This window comes from Rhincodon typus, chromosome 8, assembly GCF_021869965.1.
Source record: "Rhincodon typus isolate 14 chromosome 8, sRhiTyp1.1, whole genome shotgun sequence".
Classification (NCBI taxonomy): Eukaryota; Metazoa; Chordata; class Chondrichthyes; order Orectolobiformes; family Rhincodontidae; genus Rhincodon; species Rhincodon typus.
In genome coordinates this window covers 54,386,700-54,411,024 of record NC_063339.1, presented here as the reverse complement: position 1 = coordinate 54,411,024, position 24,325 = coordinate 54,386,700, and the positions used below count along the sequence as shown (strand labels likewise).

General features: G+C 38.3%; 1 protein-coding gene across 3 annotated transcripts in view; it reads right to left on the bottom strand.

Moving 5' to 3' along the window:
• Positions 1-24,242, bottom strand: part of snx6 (sorting nexin 6) — a 44,920-nt gene extending 20,678 nt beyond the window's left edge. The window contains exons 1-8 of one of the 3 annotated variants that reach the window (XM_020529305.2): positions 24,174-24,242; positions 23,986-24,036; positions 14,887-14,991; positions 10,077-10,187; positions 5,545-5,666; positions 5,331-5,454; positions 3,700-3,795; positions 208-313 (exon numbers count right to left, since the gene is read on the bottom strand). In XM_020529305.2, coding sequence (XP_020384894.1) covers positions 208-313; positions 3,700-3,795; positions 5,331-5,454; positions 5,545-5,666; positions 10,077-10,187; positions 14,887-14,991; positions 23,986-24,036; positions 24,174-24,179 — 721 coding nt within the window. In that variant the 5' untranslated portion in view covers positions 24,180-24,242. Of the gene's footprint in view, positions 1-207; positions 314-3,699; positions 3,796-5,330; positions 5,455-5,544; positions 5,667-8,770; positions 8,890-10,076; positions 10,188-14,886; positions 14,992-23,985; positions 24,037-24,173 lie in introns of those variants that run through there. The other 2 variants (XM_020529306.2, XM_048599697.1) reach the window with 2 other exon arrangements.
• Positions 24,243-24,325: the final 83 nt, after the last annotated feature.

Genomic DNA, 24,325 nt, shown 5'->3' with positions numbered 1-24,325 from the left:
TTCCCCAAAACAAATATGTTGAGTGATACTCAATCTCTACATTTTTCTATTGATCTAGGTACTAGCCCCACAGGAACAATTAAAATACTACAAAAAAAAAGTTACAATATGAAAGCGAAGGATGAATATTTTCTTTAACAAAATATTTTAAATGTATCAAAAACATTGCTTCACATTCAATACTTTAAAACAAAAACTGTTACTTACTCTTGTGTGATTTTGTCAATTTGTCAGCCTTGACTGCTGCATCCTTTATTCTGCTATTATATTCTAGAAGAAAGGTTTTCTCGTGTTCGAAGAAATCATCAACATCCTAAAAATATTTTGCAACTAGTTTAAAAACTCAATACAGAATTTAAACACTTGAGTTACTTAGACAGCAAGTCAATTCTTAAGCACTTGCTTGAGTAATTCTGTGCTCTCAGCTCTATAGATAACCTTAATCAGTTAAAGAATAGTTGTCATATTGTCATTTCTCGAAATGAGATGTACCCTAAAATTTTCCTTTATGCAGCTGCAAGTGGATAATCAGCAGACTTTTTTTTGTTAAAAATTTGGTAATGATGTGACATTTATAGGTTTCAAATTTCTCATTATGTACATAGATATACAACTCTGATTTATATAGCTCCTTGCAAGATCGATCTGAAAATCATTTGCACCAAAAGGCTGCAAAGTCAGGAAGGAAGGAAGGTGATTAAAATTTTGGCAAAGTAGTGGATTTTGAGCCAATTGAGAAAGATAATAGCAAAACACAGACATTTACTAAGTTCAGAGAAATGGAGAATAGGGATGAAGAAATAAGCCAAGTACAAAGTGGTGGAAGGATTTCTAATCAATTATTACAATTTTAAACGGAATATTCTGGGAAATAGAGTTAACAAATTAGAAAGGTCAGAAAACGGTGAAGAAGAAATAATTTGGAGTTTGAAAACATGGGGGTGGTGCTGAGGTAGAGGTGAAAGTGTTTTCCAGTTGCAGTTCAAGCTAAGGAGTCTACTAAGCAAACATCAAGTTTATGCAGCAACAACACTGTAATGCAGAAACGCAGCTTAATTAACTAGTTACATGATTTAATTTGATGGTAGACTCAGACAGTGTTTACATATTTTCTATTTCCATATGATTCTGAATTTATAATTTAGACCTTTAGTCAAACCTTGATGTAGCTAAATTCTCTCTCCTGCTTTTTTTTCTAGTCTATTGTAGTATATCTTCTTTATATGCAGCAGCTACCTCACAGATAAATATCTTCAAAAGGCCTGAAGTAATATTTCCACTAAAAAAAGAGACAACAGACCTAAAGCAATCTTCTGGCAAGAAATGAGCTAGGATATACAGGTGATAAATGTGAATACACATACACGTTCAATGTTCTAAGATTTAAAATATAAATTTACATAAACTGTAATAAGATCCTGGGGAGTGTTGCTGAACAAAGAGATCTGGCAGTTCCTTGAAAGTGGAGTTGCAGGTAGATAAGATAGTGAAGAAGGTATTTGATATGCTTGCCTTTATTTGTCAATTAATTGAGTAGAGGTGTTGGGAAGTCATGTTGTGGCTGTACAGGACATTATTCCAAAAGTGGTCTAACCAATGTGTGCAATTCTGGTCTCCCTGATATATGAAGGATGTTGTGAAACTTGAAAGGATTCAGAGAAGATTTACAAGGATGTTGCCATGGTTGGAGGGTTTGAGCTATAGGGAGAGGCTGACTAGGCTATTTTCCCTAGAGCATCGGAGGCCGAGAGGTGACCTTAAAGAAGTTTATAAAATCATGAGGGGCACGAATAGTGTAAATAGACATGATCTTTGCCCCAGGGTGGAGGAGTCCAAAACTAGAAGGCAGAAGTTTAAGGTGAGAGGGAAAAGTTTCAAAAGGGAAAACATTCAAAAGGGACTTGAGGGGCAACTTTTCCCCAGAGGGTGGTGCGTGTATGGAATGAACTGCCAGAGGAAGTGGTGGAGGCTGGTACAATTACAACATTTAAGAGGCATCTGGATGGGTATACGAATAGGAAGGGTTTAGAGGGATATGGGACAAATGATATCTGGTCGGCATGGACGATTTGGATCAAAGGGTCTGTTTCCATGCTGTACGTCTCTATGATGGGTTTATACACTGATACAGCTAAAACTCCCCAAAAGAACAATAACATGTATTTGTAAAAGATCAGTGATGTAGCCATTAAAAAGTATATTTAGGTTAATAGATGTCCAGCAAACCATTTTTTGGACTATTTTGCAAGCATCCATGTTGATGTACTGCCAGAAGATTAGTGACTGAGTTTCCATTCATTTTAAAATTGACCACACTAGAGTTTTCTTAAACAGTGACAATAGCAACTCAATTAGGAAAACATACTTTGGAAATACACCACAGCATTTACTGAAAAATGATGTGAAGAAATATTTCTTCAAGAAAAATACATGAAATTTATACTCCCCTTTCCAAGCAACCTACAGCTTGGTCAACTCAATAAGTTCAGCACTCCAATTCTATATCAATACATAATATTTAAAACAAACTGATTTTAATGACCCTCAATAGATTTATACAGATTTTGCTCGCACGTTTTCCCTCGGAATGCTGGGGGATAACAATTTGGACATCAAGATGGTTGTTTGATTATAGCCAACTTACTCCCTCTCCTATATGTATTTCTTACTTAAAAAAATTCCCTGCCTTTGTCTGATTCTAGTTTTATTTCACAAGCGCTTTACTCCTCATTAACTGTGTCATGTGTTATTTGTTGTACAACATCTGGTATTGTTACTATGCTGCTGTGCTTTCTACAAATTCCTCGCACACATATTCAAGAAATACTGATCAAGAAACACATTTAGAAGTAAATAGGAATTCTGATATGTTTTGTTTTGGGTGGCACCCTGCACTCAGTATATAAAGCAAATATTAGATATGATTATATCATAGAATCCCTACAGTGTGGAAACAGGCTCTTTGGCCCAACAACTCCAAACTGACCCTCCGAGTATCCCACCCAGACCCATCCCCCTATAACCCACCTAACCTACACAATCCTGAACACCACGGGCAATTTAGCACGGCCAATCCATCTCGCCTGCACATCTTTGGATTGCGGGAGGAAACCTATGCAGGCACGGGGAGAATGTGCAAACTCCACAAAGACAGTTGCCCGAGGGTGGAATCAAACCCAGTCCCTGGAGCTGTAAGGCAGCAGTGCTAACCACTGAGCCACCTTGTATATATGGCATGAGCTCCCAAAACCATGGGTTGTAACCTAGCTTCAAGCTCCAATTTATTCCCACCCCCACCAATGCAACAATGGTGACTGTGAAGCAGAAGCTCCAGCAGAGCAGCTGGAAAGGTTCATAGCCCCATGAAATATGCAAACAGATTTTATTTACTTTGTGCTTTAGAGGACATGTCTTAAAGAACTGATCTCCAAGACTTGATCAATGCCACTAGCTCTCCTCCTTCACCCTGCTACGCTCACAATTCATCTTGCCCACCATTCTCAATTTGGTGTTGCATAAACTTTCAAGCAACCAAACAGTGTCGCAGTGGGAAAGAGTTTAGGAAGCACTGATATGTGGTATCACATGTATGACAGCAGTGCATATTCACTACAAACAGTATGACAATATTACAGATTAATCTTTTTTGTAACAGGTTTGTCAATTTTCTTGGTCTTCAAATAAAAGAAATTAACACACCTTAACACCTCCAACAAGGACTTCATCAGCTGTCTTTACCATATTCTTAAAGAAATCTTCCAATTTCTCCTTTTTGTTTTTCCCACGAATACTCAGCTTACATGAAAAGGATAAACATTACCTTAGTTGGTACAATATGTACCGAAGCACTCTTCCATATCAATATTACAATCAACATCTTGGTTTTAAACAAACAAACAAACATCAACAATCTGTTATTATTTTCTCAAATGAAACCATACAAAGGGCAGTAAAAGCTAAGGGTTGACAGGGGCTTGAGTTGTGCTCTCCTTAGTTCCCAATATCTAGTTTCAATTATACAAAGCGATGCTGAGAAAATAAGAGAATGCAATCCAGCACAACATATTAATATCAGCACAGGTATTAATTTCATGTCATTTTCCCATTAACGTTTCTCATAATTTGCCTTGGATTTACCATAAATGAGTTAAAAATGCAAGCAGATTACCCGTTCTCAGTAGCCGAGAGAAGTACAACAAAGGGTGAAAATGTTAATTTATTTTCCAAATTACATTTTTATGTTATGATGATAAATTCTAGCTGTAGCATTGTACGTTTGTCATTCACCAGAGGACGACTATATTTCCTCATGATGAGTTCTAAATCTTCTTCACTACAGAGGATGTCAGCAAGCAGAAATTGGATATCTTGCAAAACAAAACCAATATATTTCATAACTTCGGATATCTCACGTCCCTAAAGCCGAGCAACCCACCATCAAGACCTCAATCTTCCAAGTTTCCAACTATTTCATTGTTTAGCCAGCTATAGTGAGATGCAGTTAAGAAGCCCACATCTCTTTTAATACTACCTTGATCATATTCTACTCCAGACAAAGGGATTCTTGAGAAATCTTGCAATTATAGTTTTAATAGTCATAGCTCTACAAACTAATATTTTCAGTAAATTATTACTATAAACAGACATTTGAAAATTTATAAATAGGTCAGTCTGCAATAAGTTTGATTATGTGATCAGAACAAGAGATTCTGCAAGTATATTTATTCAATTTTCAAAAGAAGGTTATTAATTCAACAGCACAAATTTTTAATGAGGCAAGTAATTTATATCAAGGAAAAAGTTATCAATTCTGAATTTACGTAAAAAAGTGTCAAGTTCTGAGAGATGTTTACACCTGGGGACCAGATTCAGAACACTAGAAGTTGTTGCTCATTAAAAAAAGTCCTTATTCATTTCAAGTTCTGACACCAAAACTATTTGCCAAAAATAGCCAACGTTCTGCTGTTTTGCAATCCATAAATAAAACATGCACGCTTTCTATATTACAACATTTATGCAATGCAAAAGCGTTAAAGCTCAAAACTTTTAAACACTGACAAATTTTTAAAGTTGAGACTTAAATAATTTCTAATTTGTTTCCATTACTGAACAATGTGCATTGAAGTTGCATTCCAAGCAAACTAAATACTTGAAATGCAGAGAATAAGGAAGGCAATTGAGCACACAGTATATATGGGCACTGTCAAAATATGGACAAAATACACGGCATTTCCCATTCACAGCTAATTTGACGGAGTTTGCAAATAAAACTAATCTCATCAATGTAAATATTACATATAGAAGACCTTATAAAAATAAACTCAACTGACATCTTGATTATATTCCAAGAAGATATGGAAGTTTAAGTCATTTCGAAGAACTGGATGTGCAGCAACACGACACAAAAAGACCTCATGCATGGCAACTGTTTTCTTAAATATAGCCAAGTACTCGCTGTAACAAGAAAATAGTTTAAATTCACCATTAACAACTGCAAGATAATGTGCAGGTTGTATTAAAATCCACGATAAATAGAGTGCTCACGCTTCAAGCTCTTGCTTCATCTTTGTGAACTCTTCCTTGGTCATTGATCCTTCTCCTTCCCCTAGTTTTTGCAATTTATCCCTTGAAGCATCGAAGTCAGGCTTTGGAGGTGCTGGTGGGATCTGTTGAGATGATATTTACTTCAGTTTATACAAGTTTAGTTACTATGTTAATTTTGTGTTGTCTCACCTTTGCATTACAAGAAGAAAGATGCCTATGATAAGAGCCATGAAAAACTCATTGTTAGAAACAAAAGTAATTTCTAAATGAAAACCAAAGTGCAAAATTGACGTTATTGACCACTCAAGTTTTTTTTGCCCTGAAAATAAAAACCATTAATTTAATCCTTCCTGTTACATTTCCAAATCCAAAGTTGCATTCCTTTAGCCCCATGTATTCCAAAACACAAATTAAAACAGTCAAATCACATCCTTTAGAACAGGGATAGTAGGAACTGCTGATGCTGGAGAATCTGCGATAACAAGGTATACAGCTGGGTGAACACAGCAGGCCAAGCAACATGAGGAGCAGGAAAGCTGACGTTTCGGGTCTGGACCCAAAACGTCAGCCTTCCTGCTCCTCTGATGCTGCTCTACACCTTGTTATGTCCTTTAGAACAGGGTTGTCTAACATTTTCATGTGGAGGGGGCCATATTTCAATTTTTCTATCACTTGTGGGGTTGGTGAGCGAATTTCATGAAGATATGTTTTGACACAAGTATAAACACAAAATTCAGGAAAAATAATTCCAGAGCAATATATCAATAACTCAAGTAAGTGACTAAATAACAAAAAAAATGAAAGAATGCCAAGCAGAACTAACTAGTAAAATCTTGTCCACATTTCTGAAGAAACTAGGTTTGGAAGACCCAACCAAAAATGTTAAAGAGTGGCAGAGCAGGCATGGACTGAGAACTAGATGATGATTGTCACTCTTTGGAAGATCTGTGTCAACTTTATTATACAAACTGACTGTACTGCTTTGTGAATGGAGGTTTGCACTTGTGATTATGAAATTATATTTTACAGGAAGTTTGACCTAATGCCTAAACAACATAATTTAGGCCTCATTTTCCAATTAAAACCAAAACTCCTATGGTTTTACTTGGTGGAGCAGTAAACTTATTTCTTGGATCTTGCACTTAAAATGTTTTAAAATTCAGCTTCCTAGAGTGATACTGTACATGAGTGTTGTGCTTAAGATGATAAAAACTTTATTCAAATGGTAATTATGTATGGAATTATCCACAGGTGAATACTAGATTCAGAGACAGTGAGGTTATACAAAATGCACTTCGGTACACGATAGAATGAACTTATTATCATTATCAGTGTTAAGCTGAAAGAACCAAATTGCCGCTTATCTCAATATTTAATGCATTCTTGAAGCAGATACAGCAATCTAACACTAATGTTTTCAGCAATAAGTAATTATTAAAATCAAAATTTGGATTCGAGCATTATGTAATCAAATCAAACTTAAAGGTGGATAAATTTCCAGGACCTGATCAAGTGTAGCCAAGGAGGCTGTGACAAGTCAGGGAGGACATTGCGGGGGCCCTAGCAGAAATATCATCTATAACCACGGGTGAGGTGCCATAGGGGTGGCTAATGTGCCTTAATTTAAGAAAGACTGTAAGGAGAAGCCTGGGAACTTTGACCCGAGTCTGACATCCGTGGTGGGTTAGTTGTTGGAGGTGATTCTGAAAGATAGGATTGACATGGATTTGGAAAGGTGATTATGGATAGTCAGCATGGTTTTGTGCAAGGGAAAGCGTGTCTCAAACTTGATTGGGTTGTTTGAGAAAGTAACTAAAAAGACCGGTCTACTTTGTTTACTAGGACTTTAGTAAAACTTTTTAAAAGGTTCGGCATGGTAGACTAATTAGTAAAGTTAGATCACATAGGATTCAGGGTTTCCAACTGGATAAAATTAGCTTCATGGTAGAAAACAGAGGATGGTGGTGGAGAGTCATTTTCCAGACTGGAGACCTGCAACCAATAATGTTCCACAGTGCTGGCTCCTCTTTCGTTTGTCATTTATATAAACAATTTGGATCAGAATACAGGAGGCATGATTAAAAAGTTTGTGGATGACACCAAAATTGGTGGTATAGTAGACAGTAAAGGTTATCTAAGATTACAAAGAAACCTTGATCAATTAGGTCAATGGGCTGAGGAATGCTAGATGGAATTTAATTTGGATAAATGCAAGGTATTGCATTTTGGCAAAACAAAGGGCAGGACTCATACATTTAATCTAGGGCCCTGGGTAGTGTTGTATAACAGAGAGACCTAGTGGTTCAGGTACATAATTCTTTGAAATTTGCATTACAGGTAGACAGAGTGGTTAAGGCAACGTTTAGCATGCTTGCCTTCATTGCTCAGATCTTTGAGTAAAGGAGTTGGGAAGTTGTACTGAGGCTGTACTGGACGTTGGTGAGGCCTATTCTGGAGTACAGTGGGCCATTCTAGTCACCTTGTTAGAGGAATGATATCATTAAAATGGAGAGGGTTCCGAAAAGATTTACCAGATTGTTGCCAGGAATGGGGAGTTTGAGTTATAAAAAAAATGGGCTAGATAGGATGGGAATTTTTCTACTGGAGCATAGGAGCTCGAGGGGAAACCTTACATAAGTTTATAAAATCTTGAGCGGCACAGATAAGGTCAATAGCAAAGGTCTTTTCCCTAAGGTGGAGGAGTTCAAAACTAGGGGGAATATTTTTAAGGGGAGATGAGGAAGATTTAAAAAAAGGGCATTAGGGACAACTTTTTTTTTTTAAACACAGAGAGAGAAAGTGGTTAGTGGAAAGTGGAATCAACTGCCAGGGGAAGTTGTGGATGATGGTACAGTTGCAATGTTTAAAAGAAATTTGGATAATTACTTGAATAGGAAAGGTTTGGAGGGATATGGGCCAACTGCAGGCAGGTGGGACTAGTTTATTTCGGAACATGGTCAGCGTGGACTAATTAGACCAAAGGGTCTGTTTCTATATTGTAACACTCTGTAACTATGGCCCAATTAGTGTTTTATGTGTTTATTAAATCTGTTAAAATGTGTAGAAACTAAAACCAAAGAAAACAACTGGCAGAGATAACATTCCACTACATTCAAGGGTGGTACTGCTAAATAAATCGGAGGTAAAAGGTAGAATGAGTGACACCACTTTCCACTTGTGTCTTTATTAATCTTTATTTGACATTTAAAACCCAGACCACATTTACCTGTTGTTTAAACATGTTCCAAGTTGATACAAAATTGAAGGATTGCTCAAAAATATTAAGGTATATGCTTCATAAGTTACTACTTCCAAGTTTTCCTCCTTCTAGCAAACACATTCCTCAGAGACCAAGTTTGCTTCCAAAATGTAACTTTTTAAAAAAAGGGACAGAAACAACAGCAAAATGAGACAAAGAACAACCTATAATTCTCTCATGAGTTACATTCCCTCTAATCCTCACCATGCCCCATCTCTCCATTACTTATGTGTTATGAAGGGGAACCATGACATCTCAGCTCTAGGGAGCTAATCTTTTCAGTTTTAAAAATCGCAGGTGAAGGTCCTTAGTCGGTTTGAGAATGTACCTTGCTTTATAAACAGAAGTAAATGAACATGAAAAAGCTACAAATATCTCAAAATTCATAGGCAAACACAAAAAACCAATTAAAAAATAAACATGCATTAAATTTCCATAAGGCTTTAAAAATTGCCCATTTCTCAGCATCGATATTTGTACCAGATTGAAGAGGATACTGGACAGTACCATAAAACTTAAGGAATAAGGCACATTACGTGTGCTTGTGTTTCAAAAGAGAGAAGGAACTTTGAGTTTACAAAAGATTTAATTAGCTCAATGAATTGACAAGTTGTAGTGGGAAAATCATTTCTAAAATGTGTAAATATTTACAGGCAGAATTCTAAATGTTTACACACATTTCTGTTAAGAATGGTGATACTAAAAATGTTACAGGAAGCAACTTTGTAAGCACAATGCATGTGTCACAGGAAAGATGAATATTTATAAAAGTATGATTTTATAACCTGCAGCACAGAGCTTAGCTTCTGTTACATTGGTAGGCTTCCCCCTTTAAGATTCTCCTGCACTCTAACATTTATTCATTATGCTTTATGTCCTTTGCACATAACGCAGCTTGGCAAACTTGTTTAAGCACAGAGTACCAGTGGTTTGTTTTTCTCCAGTAACTTAATTATCGAAAAAAATGCTCAATAAGTAAATTGCGAACCATTAGATTTCAGTATCAATACTAGCATTAAAAAAACAAATTGACAATTAAAAGGAGAGATCACTGCTGTTTGGAAGAGGAAGACGATGTCCTGCTTCTTTGACACTTTTTAGAAACACAATGTTACGTTGCCCAATTCAACATTTTCTTTGTTATTTTTTATTTATAATTTCAAGAAAGCCTTAACTTATTTATATAAACTCCAACTGGTGTCAGGACACTTATAACATTGTGATTTAGTAAGAAAAATATTTTGTACACAGCAAACTATTCTATCATACTCACAACATAGCCAGCATACTCTTCATTTTCAACGAAAGCATCGTGAAGCCAGACAAATTCTTCATGTTGACGGACGACTGAAAATTCATCCTGTTTAAAATTAGGTAGGGAGCTCTGCAGGAAAACAAACATTCTTTAAATAATAGCATGCATAATTTAGTTTAATCCTTTTTTGTAAGAAAGGAATTATGTAGTAGATACAATAAACAAAAATGTTTTACAATTTAGGAAGAAGTTCTCAACCTGCATAACTACCAAACATTCTGAGAAACAACCCTACATTTGTATTAAAAATACATTTGAAAGCACCTTACAATGGGGAGGAGATGTCAATATCAGCAATATACAGGGGAAGAGGCACAATTCATGAGATAAATTAAGGTGACTTGAAAATCAAACAGCGAGGACGAGTGAGAGGCTTTAGAATACTTCCGAGGAAAATAGGTAAAATAGCTGACAAGTGGAGAACAAATCTAGTATCGCAACAGTGTTAGTTGGGTTATAAAAGTGAAACAGATTATCCAATTAAACCTGTGGACAATTTGAAAACTTGAGCAACTTCGAAATCAATTAATTGGGGCACAAGGGGACAGAAAGGGCAAGGCGAGGACAGAGGAGAGCATAATTCAAGACAAAAGTTTTGATTTAGCTGAATGTTGTGAGGAGTAGGGTAGGGAAACTGAACAATGTGAGAAACTACTACTCCAAGTGTTGAGGATTTTAGCTGCATGAGTGACACAGCAGAACAGTTCCAGAGATGCAAAATCATGGTATCAGTAATAAATCTAAAACAAATTTGAATGCTTTCAAAAAAATTGTCAAGCTGTGCACCACGAGGTAGCAGCCAAAGAAGAGGCACATTGCAAGAGCCAAGATGGCTTCAATTTTGCCAGCATTGAATGGGGAAGTTACTCCAGAAAGAACTCTCACAAGAATAGACATTGAACAACAGTAGGATAGCATTAGTGCAGTAGCAGAAAGGTCACCATCACATTTCCATCAAAAGCTGCTGCCAATAAATTAAGTTGTAATGGGGTGTTAAACATACTATAAGTACAGAATCCTGGAGCACATTGGAAGCAGGCACACGAGAATAAACCATTAGTCATGCTTCACCAGGCTGACTGAGTTTTTTGAAGAGGGACAAATGATTGATGAAGGCAGAAGGTAGACACTGTCAAGTGCTTTGCTGAAGTCCATACAGACCATGTTCCACATGGTAGATTGGTAAGTCTACATGGGATCCAGGGGGAGCTAGCCAGTTGGACACAAAATTGGCTTGAAGATAGGAAGCAGGTGATGGTAGAGGCTTGTTTTTTGGACTGGGAGGCCTGTGACAAGTGGTGAGCTACAAGGATCACTGCTGGCTCCACTGGTTTTCTTCATTTATACAAATGATTTGGATTTGAATATAGGTGCAACATTAGGAAGTTTGCAGATAACACCAAAATAGGTGATGCAGTGGACAGTGAAGATTATCTAAAGTTACAAAGGGACCTCTATCAGATGGGCCAATGGGCCAGGAAGTGGCAGATCAAATTTAATTTAGATAAATGTGAGGTGTTGCGTTTTGGTAAGACAAACTAGAGCAGGACTTATATACTTAACGACAGGGCCCTGGGGAATGTTTTCAAACAAAGAGACCTAGGAGTGCAGGTTCATGGTTCCTTGAAAGTGGAGTCACAGGTAGACAGGTTGGTGGAGGCAGTAACAAAAACAGAAGTTGCTGGAAAAGCTCAGCAGGTCTGGCAGCATCTGAGAAGAAAAAAATGAGAGTTAATGTTATCAGAGTTAACTTCTGTTTTTGTCCCTGATTTACAGCATCCGCAGTTCCTTTGTTTTTTTTTGATTTGGTGAAGGCAGTGTTTGGCACGCTTGTCCTCATTGATCAGAATATAGAGTATAGGAATTGGGACGTCCTGTTGCAACTGTACAGGACATTGGTGAGGCCACGTTTCTAACACTTGGTTATCCTTCTAAAGTAAAGAGGTTGTTAAACTTGTCAGGTTGCAGAAAAGATTTACAAGGATGTTGCTGGGACTGGAGGGTTTGAGTTATAGGGAGAGGCTGAATAGGCCATGGCCTTTTCTCTCTAGAGCGTCAGAGGCTAAGGGGTGACCTTATAGAGATTTATAAAATCATGAGGGGCAAGGACATGACAAATAGCCAAGGTCTTTTTCCTAGGGTAGGGGAGTCTAAAACCAGACAACGTAGGTTTAAGGCGAGAGGGGAAAGATTTAAAAAGGACGTGAGAGGTAACCTCTTCATGCAGGCAGTGGTGCGTGCATAGAACAAGCTGCGAGAGGACGTGGTGGAGGGAAGTACAATTACAACATTTAAAAGGCATCTGGATGGGTATATGAATAGGAAGGGTTTAAGAGGGATATGGGCCAAATACTGGCAAATGGGACTAGGTCAGATTGAGATGTCTGGGCTGTGCAAACGAATTGGACTGAAGAGTCTGTTTCCATGCTATATGACTCTATTAGAAGATATGTGGTAGCTCAACTAGGGTAGATAGAATGGCAATATTAAGATTGGTGCCACTGAAGTGGCTCATCTAGTGATGTTGGGGGAGAATGGAACAAGCTAAATGTTTGGAGATTAATGAGTATCGTGAGCAACAACCACAGACAAGGAAGATATTATTGTTGACTTTGACCTGGGTGGCTTTGATGCTGTGAAATTATCAGAACTCAGATTAGATGAATTCAAACCAAGGTAGTAGGTAGCAGTGGGCCACAATGAAACATTAAAAGCAAGAGAAATGATTTTAAGGATTAGAAAGATACTGACACGTCAAAGATGTTGATAACAGACTTTTAAATGTGTTTTGGCGATTTTGCAAGATTTAAAAGGGTTGGAATTAAACCACAGGACAATACCATCAGCATGACACCAAGTCAGAGAAGCTGAATAGTTAGGAGTTACATGACAATTGAATAAAAATAGTTCAAAAGGGCCAGATGACAGTTATTTGGGGTACAGAGTCTAAATGAAATTTTTACATTGCTGGAATTTTTCTTTGGTGCTAGATAAGGGGACATATAAAAGCTATTTTCGGTTTGAGCAACCAGCATTGACACAACATAAACAGTAATTTAAATAAACCAGAACAAAAAAAAAATCATTGACTTGAAACTTTAACTCTTATTTCTCGCTTCACTGATGCTGCCAGACCTGCATGTTTCTAGTGTTTTGTTTTTAAATAGATTTTTGAACTTGTCCAAAATTTCAATTTCTGCTATTAAAACAAAAAACTTTGAAAATTATTTTCTTACCAGTAACTTTGTAACTAAGACTATATACCAATTTTGCATCTCATAATCAACCACAGATGTGCAAAATACCACTTCTTTAAAATTCGTTCATGGGATGTGGACCTTGCTGGCTAGGCTAGCATTTTATTATCCATTCCTAATTGCCTAGAGGACAAAGAAGAGTCAAGCACATTTCTGTGGGTCGAGTCACGTCAGCCACAAGATAAAGATGGCAAATTTCCTTCCCCAAGGGGCACTTTTTAACGAGTTGTTTTTGTTTTACAACAATCAATAGTGGTAACATGGTCATCATTGAGATGAGTTTTTAAAGTACAGATTTTTTTTAAAATTTGAAGTAAAATTTCACCACCTACCATGACACAATTCGAGTCCATGTCCACAGAACATTAGCCTGAGGTTTTGGATTACTGATCTAGTGACATTACCACCATGTCACTACCCCCAACTCAATACAATTAAATCAGTGTGATATTTCACCACATATCGCAGAACACAAAAACGACTAGAAACTTACAGCTCAGAATTTATCTTTGATTTTAAAGGATAATGATTCTTAATGTGAAGAGATTGTCCTAACTACACACAAATTGTCAAGAAATTTGATTTAAAAAGAGGCTTTAAACTTTGTATAGCATGTAAGCTTAAATAACAAAGAATTGAGCAAAAGATTCAAGGTTAACTTTGACAACATACAACTGTGATTTTAGACAACAGAAAACAGAGGGAATCTAGAAATCAAATCCATTTGTGGTTTCCACAATTATTGAAATTACAAACATATAAAGAGCACCAACACAATAATTTCCATTTTATAGAAACAAAGTTTACATATACTACCATAATGAAGATTAGCTTAAAGTAGCCACATCTAATTCAATTAGAAATACAAATCAAAACCAAAATTCTAGATTCTTTTCAACAATGATATTTCAATGCAGAATTAGAACCGGTATGTGAAGTACTACTTCCTGTACAATCAACCGAAGTACACCACATCCGGTTTTACCCCCAGATAGGTTCCTAATCTTTATAAGCACCATTGTAGTCCTCCAGAGGGCATATAACCAGCAATCAATTTTGCCACTTAACTGGGCAATATTAATTATCATTTCTATATATTCTGGTTCTTACAAGTGTGAGAACTCAAAGATGCTAAGCAATAGAAACATCAGAAGTGTTTTTTTATAAAAAAGTGTGCATTATTTTAACAGAACCGTAAGATTGTCCATCAAAATGTTGTCTCTTAACTCAATTGCATGCCATGGGCTCACTCATCTCAGCATGTCAATCACCCTTGACAATACTCCTTGAAAATTCAGGCAGGATCTAAAACAATCCAGGTAAGAGATTCAATCTCTTCTTAAACCTATGCTTAACAGAAATGATGTGATAAAGCTATATTGTTCTCTTACTTAAAGCTGAAGATAAGCATAAAATAAAATCACACACAAAACTTTGCTGCAAAATGACAGCGAAATGTTTCACTGTTTACAACAAATTACAATTTAAAGAAAGAATTTAAAACCCTTTACCTTTGTGTGAACTGTAAATTTCACTTTATCTCTCTCACTAAGAGCATCTGAAATGTCAACCTGAAGAATAGCATCTGTTTGGAGATCTACAATGACGGGTCTAGGCTGAAATGGAAAATAAATGAAAAATAATCCTCAACATGTTCAAAAATACAGTTGAATCTAGAGTTTAATGTAGAAACATATGAATAAATTATTTTTGATACTAAGAAGGGGTATTAAGAACGAATGCTAAATGGTAAGATTTTAGAAAAAACAGCAAATGTAGCTTGGGAGTAGGTATATGAATCACAAAAGATGATTCCTCTTACCATAGAATACAAAGCAAGTAAGTGATTTTCAATTTGTACAAGACTCTAAATAGTTAGCAGTATTGTTCTGAGTTTTCCAATTACAAGAAAGATTGAAAAGTGACACGAAAAGTGCAGTGTGGATTCACTTAGAAATTGCCAGACAGGAGGGGTTTACTTATGACGACAATTGCAAAGATGAGTATTTCTTCACTGGAGCCAAAATGGTTAAAGGCTGATCTACCATAATCTTCAAAGCGATGAAAGAATTGTAAAAGTGATGGATCATTCCCACTACTTTGTGAACACTAACAAGGTGGCACAATTTCCTACTAATCACAAATAGAACCAATGGTAATGTATTAATAAAAGCACCTTTGCTTAGCTAGTGGTCAGAGTGGAAACCCCATCCCTCAAAGTATTATAAAGGGACAGGTGCATTTGTTTCAATGCGAGAAGTGTAGTAGGTAAGGCAGATGAATTTAGGGCTTGGATTAGTACCTGGGAGTATGATGTGATTGCTATTACTGAGACTTGGTTGAGAGAAGGGCAAGATCGGCAACTCTATATCCCAGGATATAGATGCTTCAGGCGGGATAGAGAGGGAGGTAAAAGGGGTGGACGAGTTGCATTACTGGTCAAAGAGGATATTACAGCTGTGCTGAAGGAGGGCTCTATGGAGAACTCGAGCAGTGAGGCAATATGGGCAGAGCTCAGAAATAGGAAGGGTGTGGTAACAATGTTGGGGCTGTATTACAGGCCTCCCAACAGCGAGCGTGAGATAGAGGCACACATATGTAGACAGATTACGGAAAGATGTAGGAACAACAGGGTGGTGGTGATGGGAGATTTCAATTTTCCCAACATTGACTGGGATTCACTTAGTGTTAGGGGTTTAGATGGAGCAGAATTTGTAAGGAGCATCCAGGAGGGTTTTCTAGAGCAGTATGCAAATAGTCCAACTCGGGAAGGGGCCATACTGGACCTGGTGTTGGGGAATGAGCCCGGCCAGGTGGTTGAAGTTTCAGTAGGGGATTACTTTGGGAATAGTGATCACAATTCCGTAAGTTTTAGAATACTGATGGACAAAGACGAGAGTGGTCCTAAAGGAAGAGTGCTGAATTGGGGGAAGGCCAACTATAGCAAAACGCGACAGGAGCTGGGGAATGTGGATTGGGAGCAGCTGTCTGAGGGTAAATCCACATTTGATATGTAGGAGGCTTTTAAAGAGAGGTTGATTAGAGTGCAGGACAGACATGTCCCTGTGAAAATGAGGGATTGAAAGGGCAAGATTAGGGAACCATGGATGACAGATGAAATTGTGAGACTAGCAAAGAGGAAAAAGGAAGCATACATGAGGTCTAGGCGACTGAAAACAGACGAAGCTTTAGAAGAATATCAGGAAAGTAGGACCAATCTGAAATGAGGAATTAAGAGGGCTAAAAGGGGTCACGAAATATCTTTAGCAAACAGGGTTGAGGAAAATCCCAAAGCCTTTTATTCATACATAAGGAGCAAGAGGGTAAGTAGAGAAAGGGTTGGCCCACTCAAGGACAAAGGAGGCAAGTTATGCAAGGAGTCAGAGAAAATGAGTGAGATCCTTAATGAGTACTTTGCGTCGGTATTCACTGAGGAAGGGGACATGACGGATGCTGAGGTTAGGGATAGATGTTTGATTACTCTAGGTCAAGTCAGCATAAGGAGGGGGAAGTGTTGGGTGTTCTAAAAGGCATTAGGGTGGACAAGTCCCCAGGTCCGGAGGGATCTATCCCAGGTTACTGAGGGAAGCGAGAGAGGAAATAGCTGGGGCCTTAACAGATATCTTTGCAGCATTCTTGAGCACGGGTGAGGTCCCAGAGGACTGGCAAATTGCTAATGTTGTCCCCTTGTTTAAGAAGGGTAGCAAGGATAATCCAGGAAATTATAGACCGGTGAGCCTGACGTTAGTGATGGGAAAGCTGCTGGAGAAGATGCTGAGGGACAGGATCTATTTACATTTGGAAGAAAATGGGCTTATTAGTGATAGGCACCATGGTTTTGTGCAGGGAAGGTCATGTCTTACCAACTTGATAGAATTCTTTGAGGAAGTGACGAAGTTGATAGATGAGGGAAGGGCTGTAGATGTCATATACATGGACTTCAGTAAGGCGTCTGATAAGGTTCCCCATGGTAGGCTGATGGAGAAAGTGAAGTCGCATGGGGTCCAGGGTGTAACTAGCTAGATGAACAGAGAACTGGCTGGGCAACAGGAGACAGAGAGTTGTAGTGGAAGTGAGTTTCTCAAAATGGAGAACTGTGACCAGTGATGTTCCACAAAGATCTGTGTTGGGAACACTGTTTTTTGTGATATACATAAATGATCTGGAGGAAGGTATAGATCGTCTGATTAGCAAGTTTGCAGATGACACTAAGATTGGTGGAGTTGCAGATAATGAAGGAGACTGTCGGAGAATGCAGCAGAATATAGATAGATTGGAGAGTTGGGCGGAGAAATGGCAGATGAAGTTCAATCCAGGCAAATGCGAGGTGATGCATTTTGGAAGATCCAATTCAACAGCGAACTATATGATAAATGGAAAAGCCCTGGGGAAAATTGATGCACAAAGAGATCTGGGTGTTCAGGTCCATTGTACCCTGAAAGTGGCAACGCAGGTCGATAGAGTGGTCAAGGCGGCATACGGCATGCTTTCATTCATCGGACAGGGTATTGAATACAAGAGTTGGCAGGTCATCTTACAGTTGTATGGGACTTTGGTTCGACCACATTTGGAATAGTGCAAACAGTTCTGGTCGCCACATTATCAAAAGGATGTGGATGCTTTGGAGAGGGTGCAGAGGAGGTTCACCAGGATGTTGCCTGGTATGGAGGGCACTAGCTATGAAGACAGGTTGAGTAGATTAGGATTATTTACATTAGAAAGACGGAGTTTGAGGGGTGGACCTGATTGAGATCTACAAAATCATGAGAGGTATAGACAGGGTGGATAGCAAGAAGCTTTTTCCCAGAGTGGGGGACTCAATTACTAGGGGTCACGATTTCAAGGTGAGAGGGGAAAAGTTTAAGGGAGATATGCGTGGAAAGTTCTTTACGCAGAGGGTGGTGGGTGCCTGGAACGCGTTGCCAGTGGAGGTGGTAGAGGCAGGCACGATAGCATCATTTAAGATGTATCTAGACAGATACATGAATGGGCACGGAGCAGAGGGATGCAGATCCTTGGAAAATAGGTGACGGGTTTAGATAGTGGATCTGGATCGGCGCAGGCTTGGAGGGCCGAAGGGCCTGTTTCTGTGCTGTAATTTTCTTTGTTCTTTGTTCTTATTGTTAAAGCAGGGTACACAAATTCTGACAGAAGCCCCTGAACAAAACAAATACAAAAAGTGTATCATGAATAAAGACAGCATATTTAGATGGACAATGTGGGACAAAATACAGCAGACCTGATGGGTCAGTGATTCTAATCATGCTTGAAGACCGTTTAGACTTACACAAAAATAATCTCAGAATATCTAACAATGCCTAAATGCAAGCATAATTAGGTATAAAATCAATGCCCATTATTACACTGAAAATCTGAAAACAATGATTTTTTGCTGACATAGAATTCTCTTTCTACTAAAGTAATATTGCAAGATTTAGTAGACATTGCATCCACAGTTCAATTGGTACAAATAGGGCTTTCATATTATTCAATTTCTTTGAAGCAACTTAAATACATATGTATTATCTGTTATCACCCTATAGCTAAGAATTCTGAGCATTAGCCCTACAAACTGAAATGACTTGAGATAAAAATCAGAAAGTTCAGGAGAAACTCAGCAAGTGTGACAGCATCTGTGGAGAAAGAAAGTTAAGATTCTGAATCCAATATAACTCTTTGGAACTTTTCTCTAATCCAGGTCCTCCTTACTAACATCTGGAGGTTTGTACCAAAATTGGGAGAGCTGTCCACCCACTAGTCAAGTATCAGCCTGATATAAACATATTCACACAATTCTAATTTACCATGCCTCAGAAATCATTATTTCCATCCCTGGATATGTCCGGTTCTAACGACAGCATAAATCCATCAAATGGTGTGAAACACTGATATACAATCAGGAATGAGTTGCACCCACAAAAGAAACTTCATGCTGATTATCAATTACTGCCCCGCACGCCTGATGAATCAGTGCTCCTTTATGTTGAAAAACAATTGGAAGAAACACTGAAGATGGTAGGGCACAGAATTAATTCTGGGTGAGGAACTTTCATCACCCATCACCAAGAATGGTTCAGTAGCACCATTACTGACTGAGTTGACTGCTAGCATGCGATGGCAAGGAGACAAACCAGAGAAAAACCCACCTTAACTCTGCCCTCATCAATTTACTCAAAACAGACACATATGTATATGATAGTATTCACAGGAATGACCACCTCACTGTCCTTGTGTTGGAAAAAGTTCTGTATTTACATGAAGGATACCCTCTATTGTGTTGCGTGGCATTACCACTGTGGTAAATGGCATAGATTTCAATGCAGTGCCCTTGAGGGGTTGACAGCCATCAGCAGAAATGTAATCAACCAAAATCTGTAATCTCATGGCCCAGTATATCCCTTACACTACCATTACAATCAAGCCATGGGATCAATATTAGTTCAATGAAGAGTGCAAAAGGAAACCCCAAGAACAGCACTAGGCATACATAAAAATCAGGTGTCAATAAAGTGAAACTATAGCACAGGTCTATATGTAAGCATAGCAGAAGCATCGCGCGATAGAGGAAGCTAAGCAATTTCACAAGCAACAAACAAGAACTAAGCTCTGCAGTCCTGCCACATCCGATTATGAACGATGAGCAATTAAGCAGCTCACTGTAAGAGGTGGCCACACAAATACTGGTTCCTCAATGATGGGGGGAGGACAACATATCAGTGTGCAGACAAGGCTGACGCTTTTGCAACCACCTTCGGTCAGAAGTGCTGTGCGGATGATCCATCTTAGCCTCTTCATGAAGTCCCTATTTTTAGGCAATTCAAATCACTCTAATGACATTAAGAAACAGCTGAAAGCCAGGGACACTGCGAAGCCTGTGGGCCCTGACATATTTTCAGCATACTTGAGATAGCCATGGCCCTAACCAAGTTATTCTACCACAGCTACAACACTAGTAACTACCCAGCAATGTGGAAAATTGCTCAGGTATATCCCATTCACAAAAGGCAAAACAAATCCAAACTGCCCGATTATGCCATGTCAAATCAATCCACAATCAATCAATCATCAGTAAAAATGGTGGCAGAAATCAATGATGCTATCAAATACCAATAACCTGCTCATTAACGCTCAGTTTGTGGGTTCTGGAGTCATTCAGCTCCTGACCTTATTAAGGCCATGTTCAAACAGGGACAACAGCTAAATTCCAGGTGAGGGAGAGTGACAGCTTTGACATTGATTTAGCATTCAACAGACTTCAAGGAGCCCTATCAAAACTGAAGTCAATAGCAATCTGCTGGAAAACGCTCCAGTATTTAAAGACATACTTAGTTCAAATAAAGATAGTTGAGGGAATTAACTATCTTCGTGCCAGGATATCTCCACAGAGGTTGTTTAGGATGCTGCCCTAGGCTGAACCATCTTCAACTGCATTCCTTCCATCACAAGGCCAGAAGTGGGGATGTTCACTGTCAATTGCATGATATTCAGTCCCAATCATGACTCTTCAATTACTGAAGTAGTCCATGCCCATATGCAGAAAAGACCTGGATGACATTCAGGTTTCAGCTGCTATGTGGCAGAGAATCATATGGCATGGAAACAGACCCTTTGGTCCAACAAGTCCATGCCGACTATAATCCCAAACTGAAAACTCATCTCACCTGTCTGCACTTGGCCATTATCTCTGCAAAATCTCCCTTAAAATTCAAAGGCATGACAATTGCAGGCCCCAAATATCTATATCCTGGAGATGATAATTGACTAGTAACTGTATTAGACTAGTCAATATTATTAATCAATATAATATAGTCAGAGGCCTGGAATTCTGGAGGAAGTAATTCACACCCTAATTCCCAAACCTGCTCACTATCTGCGCTGCACAAGTTAACAGTATGGCTATTCAATACAGTGTGGAACTGCAGCAACAGAGTCAATTCTCCTGCTCCTCTGATGCTGCCTGATCTGCTGTGCTCTTCCAGCTCCACACTGTATTGACTCTGATTCCAGCATCTGCAGTTCTTGCTATCTCCCAGTATGACTGCTCCACTTGCCTGGATGAATGCAGCTCCAATAGCACTCGAAGCCTGACACCATCAAGGACAAAGCAGCCAACTTGACTGGCACATTCACAAACATTCACTCCCTCCACTAATATAGAGTAGCTGCACGTACCATCTACAAAATGCACAGCAAAAATACTACATCATTTGCAAATAAAATACAATAAAGCTGGTCATTAAAATCAGTGACAGAAAGATTGTAAAACGCTACAGGTTTTATACTATGTTTAACAAATCAAAACACACAAAAATAAAGCACAGATAAGCAAGGTTATTTAGCCTATCACAACTGTCCTTGTAGAAACTTAATATCCCTCCAACACAATCAAACTGCCTTTTGAATGATTCCAGCTTTTACTTTTACTACTCCAGGAAAACCAAAGCATTAATCACTATGAAGTGCCATCTGAATCTTCAACCTGCCACTGACCAAAATGTACCATTTTCCCTTTGCCCAACAGTTAAAAGTTTACCCAAAATAGTGCACTAAGTTAACAACTTTTAATCTACTTTGTATGTCAACATTAGATGCCAACTTTCCTACTTTATTTCTCAACAAATTCCATTTATTTGTGAATTTGGGTCGCACTTAGATTGGCTGCAGTTTCTCTACTTCACTGTAGTAGCTATATTTCAAAAACACTTTGTTCATTGTGAGGACAGTTCCAACTCATTCAAATGCTTTCAAGGCTGAAGAGTTCAAGCTTTTCTCGGCTAACCACTTAACAGAATCATGACATTAGAGGCCTGATTTTAATCTATTCAAAACCCATCTATCGCACAGAAATATAATCAGCTTTCAGGAGTCAGCTCTGCAAGCTCTTTGTACTGATTCCAAGCTTGGTTTTCTGTTAAGCTTTAGTAACCAATACCAAATGTACTGCATAAGTTAATTTTTAACCAGAATTCAAAACAACTTCTGTATGATGTCCTCAGACTTAGGCTCCACACTAATTTCACAACAAAGCATTCTATTTGTTCTGTTAACTGCTACTTGGCAATATTGAAAATATTTAGAGTCTATAACCCTTTGATTCTCTTCAGCCTCCCCTTTAGCCAGTTCAACAACATTCAATAAGGCCTGCGATAAAATATAAACTTGGTGGGTTATTCAATGACTTGGAAGTGGTTCAGAGCTAAAATTTAAGCTGGCCCATTACTAAACTGAAAAATAATGGTCAGGAAACAAGCTGTCTAAAACAATGAGTCAGGTTGATTGAACTGGAAATAAACCTGGGTAACTGTTTTTTCTTCACATGCAAATTAAATTGTACATGGCCTTGACACAAAACCACTTAAATAAAGGTGACATATTTACTAGCATTCTGAGCAATAATTTCTACCATTGTGTTCTTAATTACATTTGATCAACACCTCCACCTTCAAAATCATTGGACTTAAAGCACTGAGGATTTACATCATTTTAAATGCTGGCAAGAGATCTATACTGAGGAAACCAACATGCACATTAATAACAAACACCACCGGAGTTAAGTATCATTTATTAAATTTCATGTTTGTTGAAAAAGATATTTTGATCACTTGGGGAGATAATTTTAAATTGTTTTTAAGTACTTTGCTCTTTCAGTACCTTGAGGTATTACTTGACCCGCAAACAAACTCGTACATTCATCTGTCTTTTTAGACATAATCACTGGCATTACTAGTAACAAGATCATCAGCAACAAAACTTAAGCATTTTCACACAAAAATTCAAAACACGTACGATCCAATTTAATATTCAGCCACTAATTTCACAAATGTGTGCAATCTTTGAAATATATCACAAAATGATTAAGCTAACTGCTCCCATGGACATAAAGCAGGTCATGGGGAAGAACAAGCAAAATAATAATGTTATAATCTCAAGAGATAATAGTTTATGGTAGTATCAATAACTTGCTAAAAATAAACCAAAAACTGATTTCACAGTACTCCAGCTCTTTTATGAACACAGGACAGCAAACAGATTTTCACTTTATTCTGTATGTTTACAGTTCAAACAGCTGAGTTTTAGTAGGAATAGAGCTGCAAAGATCTCAGCAACTGGAGACCCTTGATTTCTACGTTAATTACTCCCAGAAAAAAAATTAATCTGCCTAAGGAATGAAAACTTACAAGTGAAATTCTGCCGAAAGAACTTCCTAAACTACACTGTTCTTACACTCTTTAACCAAATATGCAAATGACATTAATACCCTGTTGGTCATTTTCGCAGCTAAACTTCTTAAAAGGTGACTTAATAACTAGAAATCTAAACCAACTCTAATAAGTAAGTTAATGTTAAGTCCTATCACACCATATTGAAGAGAGAAAATAAGAGAATTTAGCGACAAAACAAAGCTACCATAAATACATATTTGGTAAAAGCATCTGAAGGGAAATAATTTACGAAAAGAGAGGACGGGCCGGCGGATGAGACGGCGAGTAGATCCATGAAAAGGAAAGGCTGAAGCCCCAGGGTTACTAAATTTGCCTGATTTTCCAAATAAGGCCCAAATGAGGGCCCATGACTGGAAGACACAGAAACTGGGAACAGCAAAAACTTACTCCTCGGTCCTCCTCTGACAGGAAGTCGGGGCCATCGTCCAACCCTTCCTGCTGATTGAACAGAACAAAACAGTGTCACTGCACACAGCAGTACTAATATCCGCGCCTGACATTGTGCTCCGTTACAAAAAAAAACAAGAGAAACCATCGGAAAAATCCAGGAATGGGCTCAAATCGAAAAGACCCACCATCATGGCTGCAGCAGCGAGAGAGGGAGCCGGAGTCACGTGACAGCCAGGGAACCCCGTGACGCAACAAACGGGAAGGCGGATCCTCCATTTAGACAGGAGGAGGAGATTATCCAGTGCGGCGCTGTCACCCGCTGGGGGCAGGGGTGAGA